General features: G+C 41.3%; 1 protein-coding gene across 5 annotated transcripts in view; it reads right to left on the bottom strand.

Annotated features, from left to right (window-relative positions):
* Window positions 1–25635, bottom strand: part of GAN (gigaxonin) — a 53832-nt gene that overhangs the window by 11108 nt on the left and 17089 nt on the right. For all 5 annotated transcript variants that reach the window (XR_014784606.1, XM_084811977.1, XM_084811978.1 and 2 more), the window contains exons 2-5: window positions 10128–10242; window positions 7877–8227; window positions 6921–7138; window positions 3825–3946 (exon numbers count right to left, since the gene is read on the bottom strand). Coding sequence is in view for 4 of the 5 variants with exons in the window: in XM_084811977.1 (XP_084668103.1) it covers window positions 3825–3946; window positions 6921–7138; window positions 7877–8227; window positions 10128–10242 (806 nt within the window). In the remaining variant the exon portion in view is untranslated. The remainder of the gene's footprint in view (window positions 1–3824; window positions 3947–6920; window positions 7139–7876; window positions 8228–10127; window positions 10243–25635) is intronic.

Here is a 25635-nt window from a genome sequence, read left to right as displayed (position 1 = left end):
AATTCCAGTTGCTCTAAAATGCAACATTCCTGCAAGAACATGTTTAGCAAGTTTCTTGTTGTTGTTGTTCAGTCGTGTCCGACTCTTCGTGACCCCATGGACCATAGCACGCCAGGCCTTCCTGTCCTGCGCTCTCTCCCGGAGCGTGCTCAAGTTCATATTCATTGCATCCGTGATGCTATCTAGCCATCTCATCCTCTGCCGTCCCCTTCTCCTTTTGCCTTCAGTCTTTCCCAGCATCAGGGTCTTTTCCAGGGAGTTTTCTCTTCGCATTAGGTGGCCAAAATATTGGAGCTTCAGCTTCATTATCTGTCCTTCCAATGAGCACTCAGGGTTGATTTCCTTTAGGATGGACTGATTTGACCTCCTTGCAGTCCAGGGGACTTGTAAGAGTCTTCTCCAGCACCACAGTTCGAAAGCATCAATTCTTCGGCGCTCAGCCTTCCTTATAGTCCAGCTCTCACAGCCATACATTACTACTGGGACAACCATAGCTTTGATTAGACGGACCTTTGTCGGCAAGGTGATGTCTCTGCTTCTTACTGTGCTGTCTAGGTTGGCCATAGCTTTCCTCCCAAGGAGCAAGCGTCTTTTAATTTCATGGCTACAGTCACCGTCTGCGGTGATCTTGGAGCCCAAGGAAGTAAAATCTGTCACTGCTTCCATTTCTTCCCCTTCTATATGCCAGGAAGTGATAGGGCCAGATGCCATGATCTTAGTTTTTTTAATGTTGAGTTTCAAACCAGCTTTTGCACTCTCCTCTTTCACCCTCAACAAGAGGCTCTTGAGATCCTCTTCGCTTTCTGCCATTAGGGTGGTATCGTCTGCATATCGGAGGTTGTTGATAATTCTCCCAGCAATCTTAATTCCGACCTCTGATTCATCCAACCCGGCATTTCTCATGATGTACTCTGCATATAAGTTAAATAAGCAGGGTGACAATATGCAGCCTTGTCGTACTCCTTTCCCAATTTTGAACCGATCGGTTGTTCCATGTCCGGTTCTTACTGTTGCTTCTTGACCCTCATACAGGTTTCTCAGGAGACAGGTAAGGTGGTCTGGTACTCCCATCTCTTTAAGAATTTGCCACAGTTTGTTGTGATCCACACAATCAAAGGCTTTAGCGTAGTCAATGAAGCAGAAATAGACGTTTTTCTGGAATTCTCTTGCTTTCTCCATGATGCAGCGAATGTTGGCGATTTGATCTCTAGTTCCTCTGCCTCTTCTAAACCCAGCTTGTACTTTCGGTAGTTCTCGGTTCGCATACTGCTGAAGCCTAGCTTGTAGGATTTTGAGCATCCCCTTGCTGGCATGTGAAATGAGCGCAATTGTGCGGTAGTTTGAACACTCTTTGGCGTTGCCCTTCTTTGGAATTGGAATGTAAACTGACCTTTTCCAGTCTTGTGGCCAATGTTGAGTGTTCCAGATTTGTTGGCATATTGAATGCAGCACTTTAACAGCATCATCTTTTAGGATTTTAAATAGCTCGGCTGGAATACTGTCATCTCCGCTAGCTTTGTTGTTACTAATGCTTCCTAAGGCCCACTTGACTTCACTCTCTAGGATGTCCGGCTCAAGTTCAGTGACCGCACTATCATGGCTATCAGGGACATTCAGATCTTTCCTGTATAGTTCTTCTGTGTATTCTTGCCACCTCTTCTTAATCTCATCTGCTTCTGTTAGGTCCCTGCCTTCTTTGTCCTTTATAATGCCCGTCTTTGCACAAAACGTTCCCTTGAGATCTCCAATTTTCTTGAAGAGATCTCTAGTCTTTCCCATTCTGTTGTTTTCCTCGATTTCTTTGCATTGTTCATTTAAGAAGGCCTTCTTGTCTCTCCTTGCTATTCTCTGGAACTCTGCATTCAGTTGGGTATATCTTCCCCTTTCTCCCTTGCTTTTCGCTTCCCTTCTTTCGTGAGCTACTTGTAAAGCCTCATCAGACAGCCACTTGGCTTTCTTGCATTTCTTTTTCTTTGGGATGGATTTCGTTGCTGCCTCCTGAACAATGTTACGGATCTCCGTCCATAGTTCCTCAGGCACTCTGTCTATCAGGTCTAATCCCTGAAATCTATTCCTCACCTCCACTGTATATTCATCAGGGATATGATTTAGGTCATACCTGAACGGTTTAGTGGTTTTCCTGACGTTCTTCAATTTAAGCCGAAATTCTGCAAGAAGCAGCTCATGATCTGAGCCACAGTCAGCTCCAGGTCTTGTTTTTACTGACTGTATGGAGCTTCTCCATCTTTGGCTGCAAAGGACATAATCAATCTGATTTCGATATTGACCATCTGGTGACGTCCATGTGTAGAGTCGCCTCTTGTGCTGTTGGAAAAGAGTGTTTGCTATGATCAGCATGTTCTCTTGGCAAAACTCTATTAGCTTTTGTCCTGCTTCATTTTGTACACCAAGGCCATGCCTGCCTGTTATCCTGGTGATTTCTTGACTTCCTACTTGAGCATTCCAATCCCCTATGATGAAGAGGACATCTTTTTTTGGTGTTAGTTCTAGAAGGTGTTGTAGGTCTTCATAGAACCGATCAACCTCAGCTTCTTCGGCCTCAGTGGTTGGGGCATAGACTTGAATTACTGTGATGTTGAATGGTTTGCCTTGGATTCGTACTGAGATCATTCTATCGTTTTTGAGATTGTACCCCAGTACTGCTTTTCCCACCCTTTTGTTGACTATGAGTGCTACTCCATTTCTTCTAAGGGATTCTTGCCCACAGTAGTAGATATGATGGTCACCTGAATTAAATTCGCCCATGCCTGTCCATTTTAGTTTGCTGATTCCCAAGATGTCGATGTTCAATCTTGCCATCTCATGTTTGACCACCTCCAGCTTACCTTGATTCATTGATCTGACATTCCAGGTTCCTAAACAATATTGTTCTTTACAGCATCGGATTTTCTTTTCACCACCAGACACATCCACAGCTGAGTGTCCTTTCGGGTTTGGCCCAGCCGCTTCACTCTTTCTGGCGCTACTTGGAAATACCCTCTGCTCTTCCCCAGTAGCATATTGGACACCTTCCGACCTGAGGGGCTCATCTTCCGGCGTCATATCTTTTAGCCTTGTGATACGTTCCATGGGGTTTTCTTGGCAAGAATACTGGAGTGGGTTGCCATTTCCTTCTCCAGTGGACCACATTTTGTCAGAACTCTCTGCCATGACCTGTCTGTCTTGGGTGGCCCTGCACGGCATAGCTTATGGCTTCACTGAGTTACGCAAGCCCCTTCGCCACAACAAGGCAGTGATCCATGAAGGGGTTAGCAAGTTTCTACCAGACACCAAACAGCATTTCCTAAGGCTGCAAGAATACCTCAAAAGCATGTGTTTTACTAAATATTTTAAACTGGATTGTAATGAAGTTCTTTCTTCAAAATCCACATATACTCTCACATTTAATACAGCACAGAAAATGTGAATGAGTGCAATTTTCCTACTGCTAAATTTATACAAATGAAATTTGGCAAAGTATATACTATATGGCAAGGTTCCAAAGAGGTTGATGCATCTGTGTAAAGTGTTTGCTTGTGCACGTATGTCCTGTGGGGCAGGGGGAGCCCCCTGACCTTTGACTTGTGTATATTATATTATATACAAATAAACAGTGCCACAAACACCTCACCAAACTTGGCTGTTATTCATTTTTCCTCTGGATTTTTCCTCCAAAATACAAAAGACAGCCACCTGCTTAATTATTCACAAGTTAATATTCTTCAAGGCCATGATCCATAGAATCTAAAGATCACTTGGCTTTGTAAATAGTTAAGAACATTAGGCTTATAACTTCTTGCATGAGAAACAAGAACTTTTCTTACCTGCTGAAAGTACACCATGATTTATCCTGGGTGTACTCAGTGAGGCTAGTTCTATCCACAGTTGTCTGTTAGGATCATAGAGAGGGCACATGCATCGCATAACTGCCGATGCCTTCCGGGATCTGAATAGGAGGAAAGGCAGAAATTAACTCACCAATGCAGGACTATTTGCAATTAAATGCTAGTTAAATTAAATTAATTAAATGCAATTAAACAGTGCCCAATACTATGTATCATCTTTCATATGTGTAGTTACAGAATTCTAGAAGTCAAAACTTTGTCAGTTGTGCATGCTACACAAACTGAACTGTATAATAATAATAAAATGAATAATAAGACACCCCCCACAACCAGCACTTATTTTATTTAGAAGAACATGTCCCTTGACCCCAGCCCATAAAACAAGTGTTGATTAGAAGCCAAAAATGCTGGGAGGGAGGTGAAAAACCAAAGGAGTCTACTTTGGTACAAGCATATTCTGTTTGGGTGCTTTACATTGACCTCTGTGTGAGACTTAATCAAATGGTTGTTTTGTTTTGGTTTTTTTGGCACAATAGGTAATGTTTTTTTCCCCATCCTGCCAATATATTTTCACAACAGAGCTTGTGCAGTTTGATCACTGAGTATAACCCAATAAGAGAACTCTTGGAATCAATTTAATAAACCTGTGGTCAAGCCAGACTTGTAGATATGTTACTGAACAAAAAATAGGGCCACAGTTGTAGAGAACTAAATTACAGAACTGCAATTAGCACACAACTGAAAACTGGTCTAGGTATAATTATCAAACAACAATAGAAACACACGATCGTTTATAATATTTGCTGATTATTTTCACTAAAAGATAAATCAGCAACTATTATAAACAATTGTGTGTTTCTATAGTTATATTGTTTGATTATTATAAATAGACCAGTTTTCAGTTGTGTGCTAAGTGAAATTCTATAATTCAGACTTGTACACAACCACCTGTCTAGTCACCTGTGGTGTGCAACAATTACCCTCACTGGACGTGGCTTGTCATTTACGTGCGAACCTGGCAAGGGTGGGTGGCTGGGGTGGTTAACAAACCACCCAGAACCCACACTCTGTTGTAGGGTTACTGGGGAGCTTGTTAACTACCCCAGCCAGCCACCTTTCTCCAGTTCACACATAATGACAAGCCACACCTGGTGAGGGTAATTAGGGAAATTGGGCAGCATGTGCCTGGCATGCACAGGGGTGGTTAACAAGCCATGGTGGCTTGTTAAGCCACCCTCGTGTCATGAGAACCAGGCTATGCATCCTAGAAAATATTAATTAGCCAGCCTCCTATACTGCATTTCCTTTATACCAAAGGGGGTCAGTATATTCTTGCAGCTATCAAAGTCTTTAATGACAAGGTAATTACTTAGCTCCTTTATGGAGACACTATTTGAATTAAGAGAGTGTCTTCGGATTTAAATGGTGACCAAGTTAGTCTTTTGCAAGCCCTTTTGCATATCCCAAGATGTTCCTAATGCAGCCACATTATTGGAAACAGGGCAGCCTGCATTTGAAGTAAGAATCTGGATGGCAGCCTTAAAAGTTTTGGCTTAAGATTTCTAGTAAGATGGCTGCAGGATTGCTATCATACCTTCCTGATAGCTATTCTAGTGCTTATATGAAGCCTGTTGCCCCCAAAGTTCATTATATTGGGTTGTCACCCATCTTCCTTTTTCAAATAGGATTAGACTCTGTGTTAACCCTAATAAAAGAAAGACCCTGGGGCATTTATTTTTAGGACCTTTCTACTTGTGCGTGCACAACTTGCTCACCTTGCTCCTGTTCTATTCTCTATTAAAATTCCTTTTCAGTTAACTACCGATTTTAGGAACCTGTATACAGTTAAATATCAGAGGGCTTTTACTTTGACTAGATTCAATGTGTTCGCTTCTCAAATGTTTTGGGGAAGTTACAATGGTGCTTCCCTGTCCTTGTTAACCTAGGAGGTGGAATCTGTGGAACGTATTCTTCTGCTCTGTTTGTTTGTTTTTTAAATGATGGAACTCGTTAGCAAATGATTGCCCCTTTACAAGCCACACTACCAGGATGGTCAGCTGAATTTTACATTAAATACTTGCTGACAGACAAAATCCCATGGGCGTGGTTAGTAGTGGCCAAATTTTTGTCACTGGCAGCAAGAACAAGGAAGCAATTAACTATCTGGTGCTGGAAGGATGATTTTAGGGGATTAAGCCCAGGTCATTTGCTGTTTTGTATATATGTTATTCTTTGCTTTGTATCGAAGATTGATTTATTCATTCATTCGTTCATTATATTTCTACACAGCCCCATAGCCAAAGCTCTCTGAGCAGTTTACAGATTATTGTGTCTGTAAACTGCTTTTATTTCTCCTCTGTTGACCGCAATAAGTAAATGGATATATATTAAGTGACAGAGATAAGTTATTTGTTTAAGAAACAGAACCCTGAGGCAGTCGATCACATTCTGTGTATTTCAGATCACATACAATTATGCTTCAGGAATATCTCTCTCTGTTTATGGGTTCCTCATGCTGTGTGGTTGTTATATACAATTAAATGGACCTATGCAGCATGCATGTAAAAGGCACGAATCCCTTTGCTTCTGAAGAAACAAAATGCCAATTTCTTTATACTGGTAACATTGCTAATGGTTTGGATTCAAAGAACTTTGAGCAGAAGGAAAATAACTACTATTTCTGCTCCAAACTTGCTTGAACAGGAATTTGCCCATGAGTTCACACAGTGGTATGACACAAGTAGGCTCCATAGTGGTTTTCATGCTTCCACAAGAGGTTGCACAAATGGAAGAACATCTTTGGATTTAGTTTAATTTTTCTTGTGCAACACTGTAGTGCAACATGTAAAGCAGCCCTTCTTGTGAGCAGAAGAAACCTTCCACATGTGAAAGTGCACCTTTGGATCCAACCTATAGTTATTACGAAATAAAAAATTAAATTGCAGAACTGCACTGTACTTTAATCTCAAATATACTGAACCATGGGCCCTTGAACCTTGATCAAATATCACAACTAACGTCTTTCATCTCCTCACCCATTAACAAAATCCAAAATGGCACCCCCAAGCCACTTACACTCTTTCTTCTCCACCAGCTGTCACAATACATTCCGAGTATCCTCTAGGTTTAAAAGAAGCTAGCATTGCCTCCCCCTGTTGGGGCGGAGTGAGTGGAATGTTGCTACATTCTTTGACGATCTCCCGTACTAACGGCTCACTCATCATTTGCTCACGCAAGTAGACAGAGTCAAGCCCAGATACCCACACAGCTGACATTGCATCCTTCATGTGAACCTGGAGAGCCAGAAAGATAATTTAAAACAAACAACAACAAATGAATCACAAAAGAGTCACATGAAGATGTGGCTTTGCAGAAAGGATATTTTTTTAAATCCCTGCTTATACTAAACCAACATACCAGCTTTGGAGGGGACAAAACAGTACTGACAAAAAGAAAATTACAGCATATGCTGCATATATATTACGATTCTGCAGAAGTACAGAATATGGAACTAAGTGCAAACTTCAATTGTCTGGGAATCTCATTTTTAATGTTTTTTTTAAAAAGCAAGTTCCTAGCGCTTATGATTGGGAAGATAGGCTTGCCAGTGAGTAAAGCATGTCTGCTAAAATATCAGAAGCCAGAAGAACAGCTAAATAAGATTTCCAGGGGTTGGGGCAGGACTGGATGATCTGCACATCTCCTTGTTCCTTCCTACGACTAGCAAAGCCAGAATTATGTGACTTTGTAAAACATAAAATGAAAAATGCAGATTAAGAAAAACCTGGAAATTTTGTTTAATTTATACAGGCTTCAAAATTCAAATTTTGGGTTTTAAGGGGAGGTACAGTATTTTAATAATCTGCGTGAAGTACTTTAATCTTTTCAGTCAGAAGTGCATACCAGGCTGGTAACTTCACTGCTCAAGAACAGCAAGCAAACACCCAAACATATTGCAATTTGAAGCACCCAAGTATGGTAAAATACTGAAACTTTCTGCAGCACCCTTTACAAAGCTTCAAATTCTGTACCTTTCTTAATTCAGGATCGTGGGAGATCCACCTAATGACTGCTTCAAAAACATATTTTTCATTCCCAACGTTCAGCTTCTCCAAGGACAGCACTTCTTTTAATTTCTGAGGACTCAACTCCAGGAACTCCTCTGTACTGCTGACATCCCGGAAGTGCGTTTCCAGATATTCCGAGGCAAGATAATGAACGTGACGCAAGCAATAGTGCAATGCAAAGTCCCGGATTCCAATACAGTTTTCAGCAGCAATGCAGCCCTCTAGGAACTCACAGCACAGAGCTTTTAGGTCGGTAAGCAGCAATAGGTCAGCAGCTTGCACAACATCCTGAATAGTGTCTTCACTTAGCCTGATCTGCAAAAGGTTTAGGGAGGGCGAGGAGAGGTTACAACTAGAGCAGTGGTAAAGTATACCAAAGGTCAAGTACCAAATATGAGACGGTGACACTCTAGGGCCCATGGGTGCAACAAAGCCATTGCCTCCTCTCCAGTTTGGTGCTGCTTTGCCTCTAATCTAGTAAATAGATAACAGCACAGCACTGGAGAGGGAGCTAAAAATGTATACCAGATTCTGCCATAGCTATACCTGTGGGGTTTTCTCCTCCCAGGGTGTGCCCACATTCCTACTACCTGATGCACTCGTGCATGAACCTCACACTGATCACCTATGACATCCTTCTCCAACTTGGTGTCCTCCAGATGGGTTGGACCACAACTCCTATCGCTGGCCACATTGGCTAGGGGTGACGGGTATTATCGTCCAACACAACTGGAGGGCACTAGGTTAGGGAAGGCTGACCTATGATAAAAAGTGACTCCTGAAGTCAGGGTTTGGCTAACTTCAGTCATAGAATCATAGAATAGTAGGGTTGGAAGGGGCCTATAAGATCATCAAGTCCAACCCCCTGCTCAGTCAGGAATCCAAGTCAGAGCAACCCTGACAGATGGTGGTCCAGCTTCATCTTGAATGCCTCCAGGGTAGGACAGCCCACGACCTCCCTAGGTAATGAGTTCCATTGTCATATTGCTCTAACAGTCAGGAAGTTTTTCCTGATGTTCAGCCGGAATCTGGCTTCCTGTAACTTCAGCCCATTATTCCGTGTCCTGCATTCTGAGATGACTGAGAAGAGATCCTGGCCTTCCCCTCTATGACAACCTTTCAAGTACTTGAAGAGCGCTATCAAAGCTCCCCTCAGTCTTCTCTTCTCAAGGCTAAACAGGCCCAGTTCTTTCAGTCTCTCTTCATAGGGCTTTGTTTCCAGTCCCCTGATCACTGTTGTTGTCCTGCATTGTCTACTGTCCTCATCTCATGGAACTTGCTGCCACAACATGTGGTCATGGCCACTGGCTTAGATGGGTTCAAGAGGGGTTCGGACAAGTTAACAGAAAATATGTTTATCAAAAGACATTAGCCATGGCGCCTAGACTGAACCTCTGGGTTCATAGGCAGTATACGTCTTGCTGGGGAACAAACAACCCAGAGAAGGTGTTTGCATTCATACTAGGTTTGCAGTCTTCTGAAAGGCATCGACTGGCCACTGTGGGAACAAAGATGCTACACTAGATGGAGCCTTGGGGCATTGTCCTATGCTGTTGCTGTGCCTCTGCTCCCAACAGGAAATAGTGGTTCCTGAAACAATCCACTCATTTCTGGATCGGGACAGGCTAGCAGAGCTCCCTTCTGTGAGCTCTGCTGACCCAACCCATTCCAGAAACTAGCATATCCACTCATTTCCAGTTGTTTCAGCAACCGCTAGATCCTGTTGCACTAGTGGTAGTCCCATGGGCAAGTGGGCAGCTTAGGCTACCGCCCTTGGTTTCATCCAGCAAGGTTCATGTTCTTACTGGGTGTGAGGACATTCTCAGGAACTTTCAACAGTCAACACAGAAGTGATTCCAAGCGTGCACTCTTGCTAAAGAAAATAAGGAGTGCCTTGAAGGATCACACCAAAGTCCATTTTATCTAGTGTTCTTTACAGGGATCTCAGCAATAAGTAGGCATTAGAAAGTCCATGAAAAACTGGCGAATGGTCCATTGGTGGACTGTTGTCTACTTTATGCCCATTCCTTTCAAAGGAGATTTAGGGCACAATCAAAGGAGATTTAGGGCACACAAGCAAAGCTGGCTGGGGAATGCTGGGAGTTGTAGGCCTTTTCTCCATCTAAACATCCATAGGATTGCGCCCTTAGGTGTACATTTTGGCTAGAATTCCTGAAATACAGAGATAAGTAGGATTAATCTTGGTAACACAAACCTGACCACTGAAGATGTAGTCTAGTATCTCTTTCATAATGTCAACAGATATCCCTTCAAGTTCAATTTTATATGTGGAGCCATCATCTTTTGGAGGATTATAGTTCAGTTTTGTTCTGAAATTAGAGAACAAGCTTGGTTTTAAAAAGTGATGAGACCAAGACAGAAGCAAAGGAAGACCACAAACCAAAAGTTATTGGCTTTCAGAATGAGTTGTCAATTACATATCCTCCTATATACAATCTCAAAGATACCAAGACACAGGGAGAAGGCGGCAGGTTAGGTTACCGGTATCACTTTATCGTATCATCCTGTGGCTATTCGGTGGAGAGCAAAATAGACCTTCACCCCAGCAGTTAAGAAAGCAGGGGTGGCACCTTACATTTACGAGTAATTCTGATCTTACGATCATTTATTATTTCATATATACATGCTCTCCAAATCAGCTTAGCTCATTGCATAATATTTGTACAGAGCATTCAAAGTGATGCTAGGATAATTTTTTTCCCCAGTGTGTCAACAGTTTTCAGCACCTTTGCTTTTTCTTAAATTTAAATAATGTAAAGAAAGTATATGCTATTGTCTTCATATTTTTACAAGTATTCCAGTACAAATGTCTACATAATGTAACATTTAAACCACATTAAGTGTGCTTTAGTTCACCCCTAATATGTGTTAGATTGGGCCAAAAAATAAAACTGGATACTTTTTTAAAGCTTTGTTTACTACATACATGTGAGATAAACATGCTAAATTAGCTCTCTTTACAGCAGGGATGGGCAACTTGTGGCCCTCCAGAGGTTTTGGCCTATGGCTTCCATCAGCTCTAGCCAGCACTGCCAATGGTAAGGGATGATGGGAGCTGTAGACCAAAACTTCTGGAGGGCCATAAGTTGCCTGCCCCACTCTAGGGCATCAGAGCATTTTCTGATGCAAATAGAAAATGACCCTAATTTGCATTGGAAAATTATCCAGTTCAAAATTTTCTGAAAACCACATCACTGGTACCTCACCTGCCCTTTTAAGCAGGAACCTTTTAGGGGGCAATGCTCTTCATATTGTTGCAGAACCCAGAGTCAGAGAGTGTGACCCCCGATATGGCTGCTACATTATTACTGAAGCTTCCCAATGGCCTCATTAAGACACTATCTGGAATATGATCCAAACTGCCTCAGTAATTCCCAGGGCCCATCTCAGGAGAACATACTAATACAGATATAAAATATGCAGTGAACTACAAAAAAAGTATATGCGACATTCAGGAACTGGAGGCGTGGTCATAAAGTTAACCTTCTGATGCCATTTTGTTACTAGTTATAACAAAACTAGTATTCATCCTCAAAGATGCCTTCTTTCAATATTTAACATACAGTGTCAGTATATAACTAGAAGTTGAATTTGCTTATTTCCACAAAGCTGTAGGCTGTGTGTAAAGTTAGGCATCGCCCTCTGTTTGTGTGTGTGTATGTAAGTGTGTGTGTGTGTGTGTGTATGTACAATGTAAGTAAGTGATATAATTATGAAACTACATCTCCCCATCAGGGATAGGTCACTTACCAGGCAGGATATACAAAATACAAAGAGATAATGTAGAGAGAAAATGTTTGTGGTATCAGATATGCAAATCTAGACTACTACACATCGCTCAAGGAAACGACTGACTGAGTCAGCATAATGCTATTGCTTAAGGTTGTACAAAAGAATGACAACTTTTTCAGTAAGCACATTATACAGGCATAAAAGGTACCTGGGAGGAAGATCCCATCCCTATATTCAGAAACAGGATTTACCACTGAACAAGCACCCCCACAGCGTGTTTAGGCACCATATTTTAGAAAGTCTCAACCCAATATGCATCTCAAGAACACATGCACCCCGCTCCTTTACCACAGGGAGGAAGTAACTAATAACCTTGGGTTGTACCACTTGTTCTCTGTTTATCATAACATTTAAGGCCAAGTAAACATGATAGCAGCAGACCTGGGTCTTTAAATGTGACTCTGCCCCAATCACATGTAAAACAGAGGGCAGGTGCGCAATCAAATCCCCAATGGAACAGAGAAGAGAGGTGCTAAGTCTTCCCACTGTCTGCCACTCTTACACTCACACACACACACACACACCAGTCTGTTGACCTAGGTCTTTTTCCTCCAGCTGGACAAAGATACTGAAACTCATATCAGTCCCAGTCAGCACGGCCATTGGTCAAGAATCCTGGGAGTTGTAGTCTAAAACATCTGGAGTGCACTAGATTGGGAAAGGCTGGTCTATAGATTTCTCTACTGCTGAAATCTTTGCTGTAGTTTTTGGTCCAAATCGACTTTGTGCCAAGCCACAACTAAGCAAATTTATTTCTCCCTAGTTAAATGCTACACAAACATGTGTAAACTGCCAGAAAACTATCTCCCCATGTTAATCCTAATTACATCTTCATTTATTATATAAAAAATGTCTAGCCACCTTATAATGTGGCTTGTTTTTATATGTGTAATATTCCCCACCACCACCAATTCTGCCTTGAACAAGTTCAAGGGGCATTATATTCCAGATCAACACAAAGAAATGATAAACCCCTTCCCCATAAAGATTTGTCCTCACAAAGAAACAATGGCTTCTTTTTCTTTTCAGGTCACACCTAGCCTGTTGGCAGTGAACATTAAAGATATGAGCTTTCACCACACCCTGCTCCGAGTGCCAATTTTCTGAGCGTTTTGCTTATGTATTTGTTTTTGGGTGCCCTGTAGATGAGCAACCTCAGAACTCAAAGAAAATAAAAACAAATCCTCACAACAAGTCTGCATAAAAACCAGGGTACTGTATCATTATTTCTCCTCTCCCTCCCTCCCACAGAAGCAGCTACTCTAGTTTATACCTGTTCCCATTTTAACCCCATCTTTCCCCAAATGCACTGAGTGGATAATGGTAATTTAGAAACCAAATTGTCCCCAGATGCACTTCTAATCCCTCTTCTCCCATGCCTCCTTTCAGGATCACATAATTGAGAAATCTCATCCTCTCACAGCCAAACAAATTTCATTCACTACAGCTCAGTGTGCAAGTAAAATTTCCCCGATTAAGAGATTGCTACCACACCCTCCTCCCTGCCCTGGTTAGCATTACATCTACCTCAATTCTTGCCATAGTTTGTGCTAATTATGGGGAGCACTTCACCAGAATTTCAAATACGGTTTGAACTCAGTTTGCAGCTTTGGTTAAAGCTAGTCTTGTTAGCACTGATGCAGATATAAAAGCTACACCTTGGTTAATGCGAACAAGAAATGAAAGGAGGAATTTACTTGAGAGAAAGAAGTAAAAGACTAGAAATAAATCATGGCCTCTCAAAATCTCGTAATCATTAACAATTCGGCAGTGTTACATCTACACTAGGCCATGATATTTTCAATGTAGAACAAAATTAAGAATTTTCCAAGCAGCATGTAAGAACGGTCTTGAATGTGGTGGAATATTTGGAAAAACACACAGAAAAACAAGCAACTCTGATCTTTTTAGATACAGAGAAAGCATTTGATAATCTCAACTGGTAATTTTTAATTAAGACTTTAGAAGAACTGGACTTTGGAGAAAACTTTATAAAATCGGTGAAATCGGTATATACCGATCAAAAGGCTCAAATAATTACAAAAGGGGATTTGACTAAACCTTGTGAGATACAGAGAGGAACAAGACAAAGTTGCCCATTGTCACCGCTACTGTTTATATTGGTTTTAGAATTATTGAACAGAGATATAAGACAAGATGATTGAATTACAGGAATAAAGATTAAAAAGGAGAAATATAAGCTGAGGGCTTTTGCAGATGACTTAGTGTTTATGTTGGAAGAACCTTTAAAGGGAATTGAAATTTTAATGAAAAAATTAAAAGAATTTGGAGCAGTGGCAGGGTTCAAAGTTAATAAACAGAAAACAGATTTTTAACAAAGAATATGAATGTTCAAGAAAAAAAAAGTTGATGGATAAGACTGGCTTCCAAATTGAAAAGAAAGTAAAATATTTGGGAGTTATTTTGACAAATATGAATTGTATGCTTTTTCAAAATAACTATGTTAAAGTGTGGAATGAAATTAAACAAGACCTATAGAAATGGGAAAAATTACAACCATCACTTTTGGGAAGAATTGCAACCATCAAAATGAATGTATTACCTAGAATGTTATTTTTGTTTCAAATGCTACCCATCATTACATCGGATTTACCTTTTAAGCAGTGGCAGAGAGATATAACGAAGTTTATATGGCAAGCAAAAAGACTAAGAGTTAAAATAAAAGTTTTACAAGATGCAAAGGAAAGAGGTGGCTTGGGATTACCAGATTTTAAAACCTATTTTTCTGCCGGCTGCTTGTTGTGGATGAAGAAATGGGTGATGTTGAAAAATAGAAGACTTTTAGAACTAGAAGGACATGAATTGAGATACGGGTGGCATGGTTATTGGTGGTATGATAAAACAAAAGTGAATGTAGATTTTAATAATCACTATATACGAAGGGCTGTATTAAGAATTTGGAATAAATATAAATTAAGGTTCTATCAAAAAATACCACGTTGGATATCTTCACAAGAGCAATACACAGAAGAGAATTTGATAGCACGCATAAATGGATAGGATATAATGATTTACTGGAAGTGTCACAAGGGGAATACAAGTTAAAATCAAAGGAAAGCTTATTGGAAGAAGGTCATGTATGTCAGTGGTTTTCATATTTGCAAATTAAAGAAAGGTTTAAAATTAATGAGAAAAATGGTGGATTTGAACAAATAGAATCTGAGTTTGAAACAGCACTGTGTACAAATGATGAACATGTTATTGCTAAACTGTATAAATTACTGTTACGGTATGAGACAGAGGATGAACAAGTAAAAGATTGTATGATAAAATGGGCACAAAATGTTGGTCATAAAATATCAATGGAAGAGTGGGAAAGTATGTGGGGAAAAGATTTAAAATTTACTTTATGTACAAGTCTTAAAGATAATTTTTATAAGATGATGTATATAGATGGTATATGTCACCGTTTAAATTGTCTAAAATGTATAAAGGTGTTTCTGGAAAATGTTGGAAATGTGAAGATCAAGAGGGAACGTTTTATCATTTATGGTGGACTTGTAAAAAAGCTAAAACATTCTGGAAACAAATACAGTCTTCAGCTCAAATAATATTAAAGACTACTACAGAATTAAGGCCAGAAACTTTTTTGTTGGGACTAACAGATAAACATGGAAAAGAGAAGTGGGGAACCCTCTTTCTCTACATGACAATGGCTGCAAGGTATGCACAAAAGTGGAAGAATGAAACAATACCTACTGTGATAATGAAAATGATGGAGCTGGCAGAGATGGCAAAACTTCCTATTATAATTAAAGAAGGATCAACAACTGAATTTATGTTAAGTTGGAAATCTTTTATAGAATTTGTACAAGAAATAGAGAAAATGATATCTGTGTATGTGGATTTTGAACTCTGAGATGGTTAATTCTTTTTGTTGTTGTTGTTAAAATTAGGAGAGAAATGAGATGATGTCTGTGAACACAAAGTATGATATACAACTAAGACAAGAAGTAGAGAATAATAATAAGCATTTGTTGTGTAAGGGGAGCCAAAGGTAGATATCTTACAATCTTAAGAGATATTTTAGTGTATGTGTATTGTGTGTTTATGTTGTTGTTGTGTTGTGTTTTTCTTTTTTTAAAAAATAAAAAAATATTATATATAAAAAAAGAATTTTCCAAGCAGCAAAAGAAAAATAAGGGATACAAAGATGCAATTACATTCCGCTCCACATACCAAAATGTATTATTCAACAGCATTTCTAATATATTATATTAACGTCATACATACACAGACTTAAATTTAGTTCAATCTCTTCCACTTAGGTAGGATTCACTGTTGCAGTGTCGCTCTGGTAAAATATTCCATAATACCACACAAGCAGTCACTCCCAAGCCATTGCAACTCCTGTTGCACCTAGAAAATTTCTAAAAATCTAAGCTGAACTGGTTATTTACTGCTATCCTAGTTTCAGTGGTCAAATAACAGTCCTTCTTTAGAGCTCTTTTAAGTATTTTAGATTGTTCAATATATACACAGTCTTCTTTGAGCCCATCCTCTCCTCAAAGATTGATTAATTATGGTATTTCCCTAAAAATATTAGAAAATTACTATCAGTTAAAATGAAATTTATCCTAATCAATATGCGTTTTGTGCAGTAGTAGTAGTGATAGTGGAGCAGAACATACTGACATTTGATATACCAGACTTGTGAAAGGAAAATACAAAACAGCTGTTGTTAAATTATTTACTGATCCAGTTCACTCCCAACCGCTCACCTACTTCAGGTGCGCTCAACAACTCAGGCATGCTCCATCCCTAGGTTGTTCTCCATGATGTCTGAATCCAGAATTGTGGCTTGTTGAGGGAGAAACAACCCAGAATTATAACCCATGTAATGCTGGCTAAAGGTTTTTGAGAGCCCTTGGGCGAGACACCCACAATTTGCCCCCCCCTTCAGTGAGTCTACCTTCTCACCACCATGGTCACCAGCTGCTGTTGCTCCTCCTCCTCTTTCTCATCACTGCTACCACTTGCTTGCTTGAGAGGCAGAGAGCCAGTGAGCAAGTAGGCAGGGGCATCTACTGCTCCTGCTTCTCATTCCCCCCCCCCTCCCGTTGTCTGGGCAAGAGCAAGAGGCAAATGAACACGCAGACTGAATTGGTGAAGAGTAGGTGGAGCAAGTCCAGGGGGCTCTTGCCAGTGGGCCCGTGCTGGGGTGTGGGCCCTTGGCAGCTGCTCAACTATACCTACCCTTGATGCTGGCCCTGAACCCATGTTTATAACCTGTGGGTTGTTTCATCATGCAAACCAGTGAAGTTGCAAGGGGTCCTGGAGTACATCTCCTTGAACAACCCCAGCTTCATGGCAAGCCCTAAAAATATTGATATCCCAAGCAAGAGCTTTGGTTCCTTGAGCAGCTGAGCTTGCCCTGGCCCATGCTCTATCCACTGGGGAGCTGTGCCATGCCTGTATGGAAAATGAACGTGTGTATGTGCGTGTATGCGTGCAATTTTAGAGTCTTATTGTCAGTCTACACACAATGCTCAGTTATGTGAATGTTCTTCCCAAGTTTTTGTCTATTTGTTCATTTGTTTTTTAAACAGCTATGGGAAGCTGAAATCTGGATCAGAAGCTTGCCCAAAGGGGAGGGATTGCTTATTTTTACCCCCCTTTTTATATCACCCCTCCCCGCGAAAAGCAGCTCAAAGGACAGGATTTTAATTAGGAAAAACAGGCTTTGCGGAAACAGATAAATGTTACCTCCCTTTCATGCAAACTTCCAATTCAGGTGGTTATGAACTGGTGCTGATGGTTATACAGGGTTGTATCCAAAAGGGGCAGTGTGCACGTGCCTAGCCCCACCATGTCCTGGTCCGCATGTGCCCAGCCCTGCCAGCACAGGTCTGCCCATGGCTGCGATATAGAGCTTCTGGGGGCAAGCCCCGATATGCACAAAAACACTGGTTTCTGGAAGGGGCAGGTCACATCCCTATTGGATACTACCCACATAAATTTCCCGCATTCAATACATATGAATACTGACTACTTATTTTTGGCAAACACTGTAAATCAACTGAAATACACTCCCTGTTCCATCTTCCATTGTGTTTACATTCTGAATGCTCTTAATCACCTCGTCACTCAGATCTGTTCAAATCTCTCAAAATCTAGTGCTCAAAATACATTCAGCAATCTAGCTGAATGTAACGGTGCTTCCAGATGGACTCCCAGACCTAACGATCAAAATGCATTGTGCAACTACTTCATCTTTTCTTCCTTAGCAGTTTTTTTTTTAGGTAAGAAAAAAATGGAAGAAGCAGCGGGAAAGCACGGCAGGACTACAAATCGAAGATGACAGTTTTATGGGAGCCCCCCGCCCCGCTAAAATTCCACAAATGCGGCAGTGTAATTGCACAATAAAAGGCCCATTTAGAAGCACCCTAACCAGTGCCAATTAAAGTGGCACTATTACTTTTCACAGTTTGCCTAAAGTGCATGTAATGCTACTACTAAACACAGCATTTGCCTATTATAAAAACTGAATTGTATTATTAATTTTAGATCAGCTGCTAGGTCAACGTAAGACTCCAATCCCTCCCACTATCCCAAAATTGACCATTAAAAAAATTTCAAGATATGGTATTTTTCACTATTACATTCATAGTTTTGATTCATTTCATTTTTGTTGTCAACATCTTATCACTAAAGGCTTCAGCCATCAACAGAGAACATGCTGCCAGTGCAGGTTTATCAGTTAAATTTCACTATGAACAGAAGAGTGCCATATCTTTACATATAACAATAAGCCAAGATTCCTAGTTTATCCTACTTTACAGTGAATGAGCAGTGTGCTCATCCACACTGCCTGTTTATCCTTACTTCACTCTTGCTTTTGTGTGCACGGGTAAAACTAAACAGTAATAGTTTATTGTGATGTTCAAACCCAGCATCCTGGACTATAAGGCAGTGATAGGCCATGTTTGGTGATGGCTTATGAATCCCAAATCCAGACAACACAGTAAGATACCCATTTCTGGTTTGTTTTACCAAATTGCACAAAGGGCGGGAGCAAACGAGCTGCGTGTACAAGCATGCTGCTCATTCACAATAAACCAAGGTACTGCCTTGTACAATTAGGTACAAACACAGCCATTGGAAATTACTTCATTTGGACTTGCCAGGTATCTCGCTCTAGTATCCTCCAACTGAAGGCCAAGTAGTGTTGACCAGTCCTGCAGCCAGGGTTAACCATGTTCAAGATTACACCGTTGGAAGAAAAAGAGAGAGGACTGGAGCGGCAAGTGTTGACCCTCAATGGAATAAAAGATGAAGAGTTCTTAGACATAATAGTGGAACGACAGCAGCAAATTGAAGTACAGGAGCTAGAAGAGCAACAGCAAGCTGAGGCAGAAGAGGAAAATGCTGAGGTGAGGAAAAATGCAGTAGAGGATACTCCTTGGAAAAGGGTGACAGTTAGGAGCAGAAGAACTGGAAGACACTCTGCAGCTGTGGAAGCAGTGGAACTATGGAACTGTTTCAGGTTCTTGAGGATGAGACCGGAGGACAGCCTGCAGAGGAAGAATTACAGGGGACCCTCATGAGAGTGAGCAAGAGGCCGAAGGTCAGTCAAGCAGAGGCAATGAAACCAAAGCCTACAACAAGAAGAAGAGTGGTAGTTGTGGGAGACTCGTTGCTGCTTGGGATTGAAACCCAAGTATGTCGCGAAGACCCGTGGACTCACCAGGTATGCTGTCTCCCAGGAGGACGGATTAGAGACATGACTAAAGGGTTGCCTGCACTCATAAAGCCCACTGACAGGTATCCCTTTCTTCTCATCCATGTGGGAACAAATGATACTGCCAAGTGGAGCTACGAAAAAATCACGTCAGACTTTGAAGCTTTGGGGAAGAAACTCAAGAACTTTGGGGCCCAGAAAGTCTTCTCAGCCATCCTTCCCGTAGTTAGAAGAGGGATAGAAAGGGAAAGAAAAATACTCCGGGTGAATGACTGGCTACAAAGGTGATGCCGATGTGAGAGATTTGGATTCTGGGACCACAGGCTATACTTCCTGGAAGATGGACTACTGGCAAGGGCTGGGAAGGATGTGTTTGGCCACAGCATGAAGAACTTCATCAGGAGGGCTTTAAACTTAATCCTATGGGGGAGGGAGATGTAAAGTTGGGGGTAACAATGGACGAAGGCTTATACACCACAACGGAGAGAACAGCTCTAATAGTGCCCAATAATAGTCTTCCAAAAAAGTAGGAAGAAAGCCAGACTATGAAGCACATGGCCTCTGATGTCTATATACTAATGCCCAGAGTATGGGAAACAAACAGAATGAACTTGAACTCTTAATACAGGAGGGAAATTGTAACTTGATAGGTATAACTGAAACTTGGTGGGATGATTCCCGTGACTGGAATACAGCAATTGAAGGATATAACTTGTTCAAAAAGAACAGAAGGAACAAAAAGGGAGGTGGAGTAGCACTATATTTTAAAAATACACATCTCTGCACAGAAATACAGGCGTGTGAGCTTGGTAGCCCCATCAAGAGCATATGGGTTAAAATAAATGGAGCAAAGAATAAAAGGAACATGGTGGCTGGAGTCTACTACTGACCACCCAATCAAGGAGAAGATGAGGATGAAACTTTTGAAAAGCAAATTGCCTACGTTTCAGGAAAGCATGATGTAGTAGTAATGAGGGACTTCAATTTCCCCAATATCTGTTGGGAGACAAATCCTGCAAAACATGGAACCTCCAAAGAATTCCTGACTTGTGTTGCTGATAACTTCCTCCTACACAAAGTAGAGGAAGGAACTAGAGGATTAGCTATCCCTGACTTGATCCTAACCAACAGAGATGACTTAGTGGAGAAAGTAGCAGTTACGGGAACTCTGGGGGAAGTGACCACGTTATACTTGAGTTCTTGGGTCTAAAGGAATCAAAAACTAAGTGGAGCCAAATGCGTACCCTGGATTTTAGGAAAGCCAATTTTAATCAACTCAAAACAATGGTAAGTAAGGTCCCATGGCAAGCAACTCTAATGAGAAAAGGAGTCCAAGATGGCGGGAGTTTAAAAAAAAAAGGAAAGTCTAAAGGCACAATTACAAACAATTCCAACAAGAAAAAAAGGTGGAAGACAACGGAAGAAGTGGCTTCACAAAAAGCTTAGAGATTACGTGAAAACAAAAAAGGACACACAGAGGAAGTGGAAGGAAGGCCAAGCTACAATGGAAGAGTACAGGCAGGGAGCACAGAACTGCAGGGATGGTGTCAGGAAGTCTAAAGCTGAAAACGAGCTGAGGTTAGCGAGGGATGCTAAAAGCAACAAAAAGCCTTTCTTTAGATAAGTGCGTAGTAAAAACCGAAGAAAGAAATGGTGGTTCAACTATTCAGTGAGGATGGCAAAATGATAACGGATGACAAAGAAAAGGCAGAAGTGCTCAATTCCTACTTTGGTCAGGAGGGCTAACGTGGTCGCTATCTTCAAAAAGGGCAAAAAGGAGGAACCTGGGAACTACAGACCAGTCAGTCTGACATCAATCCCTGGGAAAATTCTGGAGTAGATTATAAAGCAATCCATCTGGAAGCACCTTGAAAACAATGCCATGATTACTCGAAGCCAACACGGATTTGTCAAGAACAAATCCTGCCAGATTAATCTGATCTCATTTTTTCATCAGGTAACCTCCCTTGTGGACTGTGGGAATGTTGTGGACATAATATACCCCCGACTTCAGCAAAGCTTTTGACAAAGTGCCCCATGATATCCTGATTAGCAAACTAGCTAAAAATGGGCTAAATGAAACAACTATCAGGTGGATCCACAACTGGCTACAGAATCAGACTCAAAGAGTGCTAATCAATGGGATCTTTTCAACCTGGGGAGAGGTAATGAGTCCTGGGCCCGGTGCTCTTCGACATTTTTATTAATGATTTGGAGGAGAAGGTGCAGGGAATGCTTATCAGATTTGAAGATGACACAAAATTGGGCGGGATAGCTATTACCCTGGCAGACAGAAACAAAATTCAAAGTGATCTGGATAGACTGGAGCGCTGGGCAGAAAACAACAGAATGACATTTAATAGGGATAAATACCAAATTCTGCACCTAGGAAAAAGAAACCAAATGCACAGTTACATTTGAGGGTTAATTGGCTCAACACTACTACAAGCAAGAAGGATCTTGGAATCGTTGTAGATCACAAGCTGAATATAAGCCAACAATGTGATGTGGCTGCAAAAAATCAAATGCTATTTTGGGCTGCATTAATAGAAGTATAGCTCCAAAATCACATGAAGTACTAGTTCTCCTCTACTCAGCACTGGTTAGGCATCACCTTGAGTATTGTGTCCAGTTCTGGGCACCACACTTTAAGAAGGATGCAGACAAACTGGAAAGGGTTCAGAGGAGGGCAACAAAGATGATCAGGGGACAGGAAACAAAGCCCTGTGAAGACTGAAAGAACTGGGCATGTTTAGCCTTGAGAAAAGAACACTGAGGGGAGATATGATAGTGCTCTTCAAGGACTTGAAAGGTTGTCACAGAAAGGAAGGCCAGGATTTCTTCTCGATCATCCCAGAGTGCAGGACACGGAATAATGGGCTCAAGTTACAGAAAGCCGGATTCCGGCTGAACATCGGGAAAATCTTCCTGACTGTTAGAGCAATACGACAATGGAACCAATTACCTAGGGAGGTGATGGGCTCTCCCACACTGGAGGCATTCAAGATGAAGCTGGACCGCCATCTGTCAGGGATGCTTTCCCTTGGATTCCTGCATTGAGCAGGGGGTTGGACTTGATGGTCTTATAGGCCCCTTCCAACCCTACTATTCTATGATTCTATAAAGCCATATTGTGATGAACTCAGTCTTCCTCCCATCCCTTCCAGAAAGGTCTTTGAACAAAGAACATGCCCAGACATCTATAGGCACCAAAATCTATATTACTATGCATCCAAATCCAACTTTCTCCCTTCACCCCCTTATGACTTATACTTATATTAAATAGGTACATGCAGGAATCACATGGACGACGCATGACCTCAACATTGACTGGTCAGTTTGAATGTCCTTCTCTGGGAGTTGCTCAAGAAATACCTTTGTTTATGGAAACTTCCTTTGTCTTCAAGTAGCTGGCAAAGACTTCAGACTAAACTAGACTGCAAAGTCCCAGGTGTCCCCACCACCACCTGTAAACTGATTTGGGGAGTTATTAAGAGTTTAGGTTCCTGAGTAAAATCTTAGTTAGCCAATTCTATGTTTCACTTCATTTTAGAAGCAATGGACAATTGCTGAGTTTCTCTCTGCTTGGTTCTTGAATATAGCTGATTGGAAACTAGAGTTGATTTAGTTCTTTTGCCTAGCCTGAAGCTGGCCTTATCCAGCCCATCTAGACACTAGGCAAACACGGTGAGCTGGTTATAAGCTCTAGAAAAGGGACTTATCCTTCTACATAAATGTAAAAGCCTAGAGCTCACATATCCAGGATATAAGAGTTATTAAACATGTGAGTGGTGGCAATTTACCCCTGAAAAACACAACAAAGGGTATCTTGCAGCCAGTCCTAACTCACAGAGTTGGAGGTGCAGACTCCTGCTTGTCATACAAGTCAGCACTACAAAATGCCCACATATAATCCTGACTAAAAAAGTATGCACTCCCCTTTAGACCTGGAAGTCAGCTGATCAAATTCTCCAACCATGAGCCTATATGTTGCAACACTTTAGTCTGCTCTAATGTTAGCAGCATGATTTAATAGGCAACAGCCAAGCTAATGTTGACATAGCAGGCCATGTCTCAATGTTAGCACAGTATCTGTTACAATGCTGTAAAACCTCTTCTAGACATGGTACTGCCTGGACTGGTAGCATAGTAAGTCACCACTGCTAAATCTTTTCTTCATAAAAACTAAAAACAGCGTCCAGACTCTTATAGAGACATATCCCTTATTACGTACCAATTTAGAAAGATGATTCACCACAATACTGTTGCATCTTCTGAACAAAGGGGGCATTTATCTCTGGAATTCAGTTCTTAAACAAGAATGACCCTACAGGAGAAAATAAGTGCGTACTTTAATGAATCCTAACCTTTTTATCTAAACAGGTATTTGGCTTACTGGGCTTATTTGTTTTTGTTTTTCTCTGCTGTTGTGTTTTTATCTGTATTTCTAATTTAATTATATTTTAACTGACTGCCATTTTTTATCTGCTCTTACCTGATTTTACTGTGATGTTGTTTACTTGCCTGTGGATTAGGTATGTTTTGTTGTGGATTTTATTGTCATTAGCCACCTTTGACTTTTTTTTTTTTTTTAGGAAAAGTAGAGTATAAACGTAACAAATTAATAAACAGTGCAGGGCAGTGGTTTTCAAACCATGTTTCGGGAAACACTGGGATTCTTGGAAGTTTATAAGGAGCTCCTTTATGGAAAAAGATCATAGGCAGACAAACTTCCCCAAAAGAATGCTTTCCCACCATTACCAACCTCCCTTGCAATACACAGCTACATGGAAACATGGGAATATACCCTAGAACACAGCCAAAGTGGGACACGAATGTGGCTGAACAGCCATGGCCAGCACCCCATACATACTGAATGTGTACCCCATTAACATTCCCGACCCCAGAATCTTACGCCATACAGCCCATGCAGTTTGAAAGCCACTTGCATTCAACAGCAGGAAAATATGGTTATAGCATATGTGAAGTTACGGTAAGGGAGTGTCAAATGTTACATATATGCACGAGTTTGCAGAGGCCTGCTATTTGGTACCTAATAGAACAGCAAAGGATAAAAAAAAAGAGCAGCTGATCATTTCAGTCAGAGCCACGATGGACATTCAATGCTACAAAGTACACATTCAATGTCACAGGAAAACGTTACAGGAAATCTGTATAATTAAATGTACAGCAAAAATAACTCCTGTTTTTCTAGCAGGACAGGATAAAACTAGAGAGATCAACTGCCACCTACCTAAGTTAGCATTCCTTCAAATTGTAGACTGTCCTTTCAATGTCTACTGTGACTTTTTTCCCACGCTCCTAACTGAAACACTCCTATTATCTGAAATATTATGGTTTCATTATGGTTTGTCAAAATTATCTCCATAACAATTCCAAATGCCAAAAGATTTGGAGAAAAATGCTGAATCCAGAGAGCTACTTCCAGCGTGCCCAAGTCCCTGTCTCTCTCATTCCACTTGCTTCCAAGAAAATCCAACTGATTGATTAGGCTGAACAGATGCACATCAGCTCACTTCCAAGGAAGCTGGATCAAACGAATGATGCATGCCTTTTCCATGTGAGCCCACTTGCGAAGTGGCTGCCAGAAGGAGGACTCATCATAGAAAAGTTAAAGACAAAGAGAGTTGTTCTGGGATTTAGCAGGCACTTATGGCAGGAGATATTTTGCAGACTCTTAGCCAGGTGCACTCCCTCCCCATCGTGCTGAGGGCAGCTGCTGCCATCACCAGCCTGTCCTTGGAAAATGTGGCAGGCACATGCTAAAGCAGCCACCAGAAGACTTGGGCAGGCCCTGGTGCAAGTGTAAGGGCATCTAAGCACATGGAGAGCATCTCCCCCTACCCTGCCCCCATAGTGGTGATGGCTGGTTCTCCCTCCTCCTGCACTCTGTGAATGCCAGCTTCTGTGCTCAGTTGGCTGTGGGAAGGAAGACTCAGCATGTGTTTTTTTTAATACAGGCAGATTCAGGAGGTACAATTCCAGAGTGAAGGTAATGGGGAACCCTGGCAGCTGTGGGTGATGCAGAGAATTGGGCTATTATTGTTCTGACCTGGAGCAAGAGGTCTTGATCTGGAGCAAAACATTTTGGGTTAGTTCCCTACTCGCTCCTCCCTGTGCACTCTTAATTTATTTTGCCTCTTTTTTGTTTCACACTCCTTCTCCATGCTTGCTGGCTTCTGTCCCG

Source organism: Heloderma suspectum, chromosome 8, assembly GCF_057233095.1.
Source record: "Heloderma suspectum isolate Gila_16-S chromosome 8, 16-S_ref, whole genome shotgun sequence".
Taxonomy (NCBI): Eukaryota; Metazoa; Chordata; class Lepidosauria; order Squamata; family Helodermatidae; genus Heloderma; species Heloderma suspectum.
This window is presented reverse-complemented; position numbering and strand designations above follow the sequence as displayed.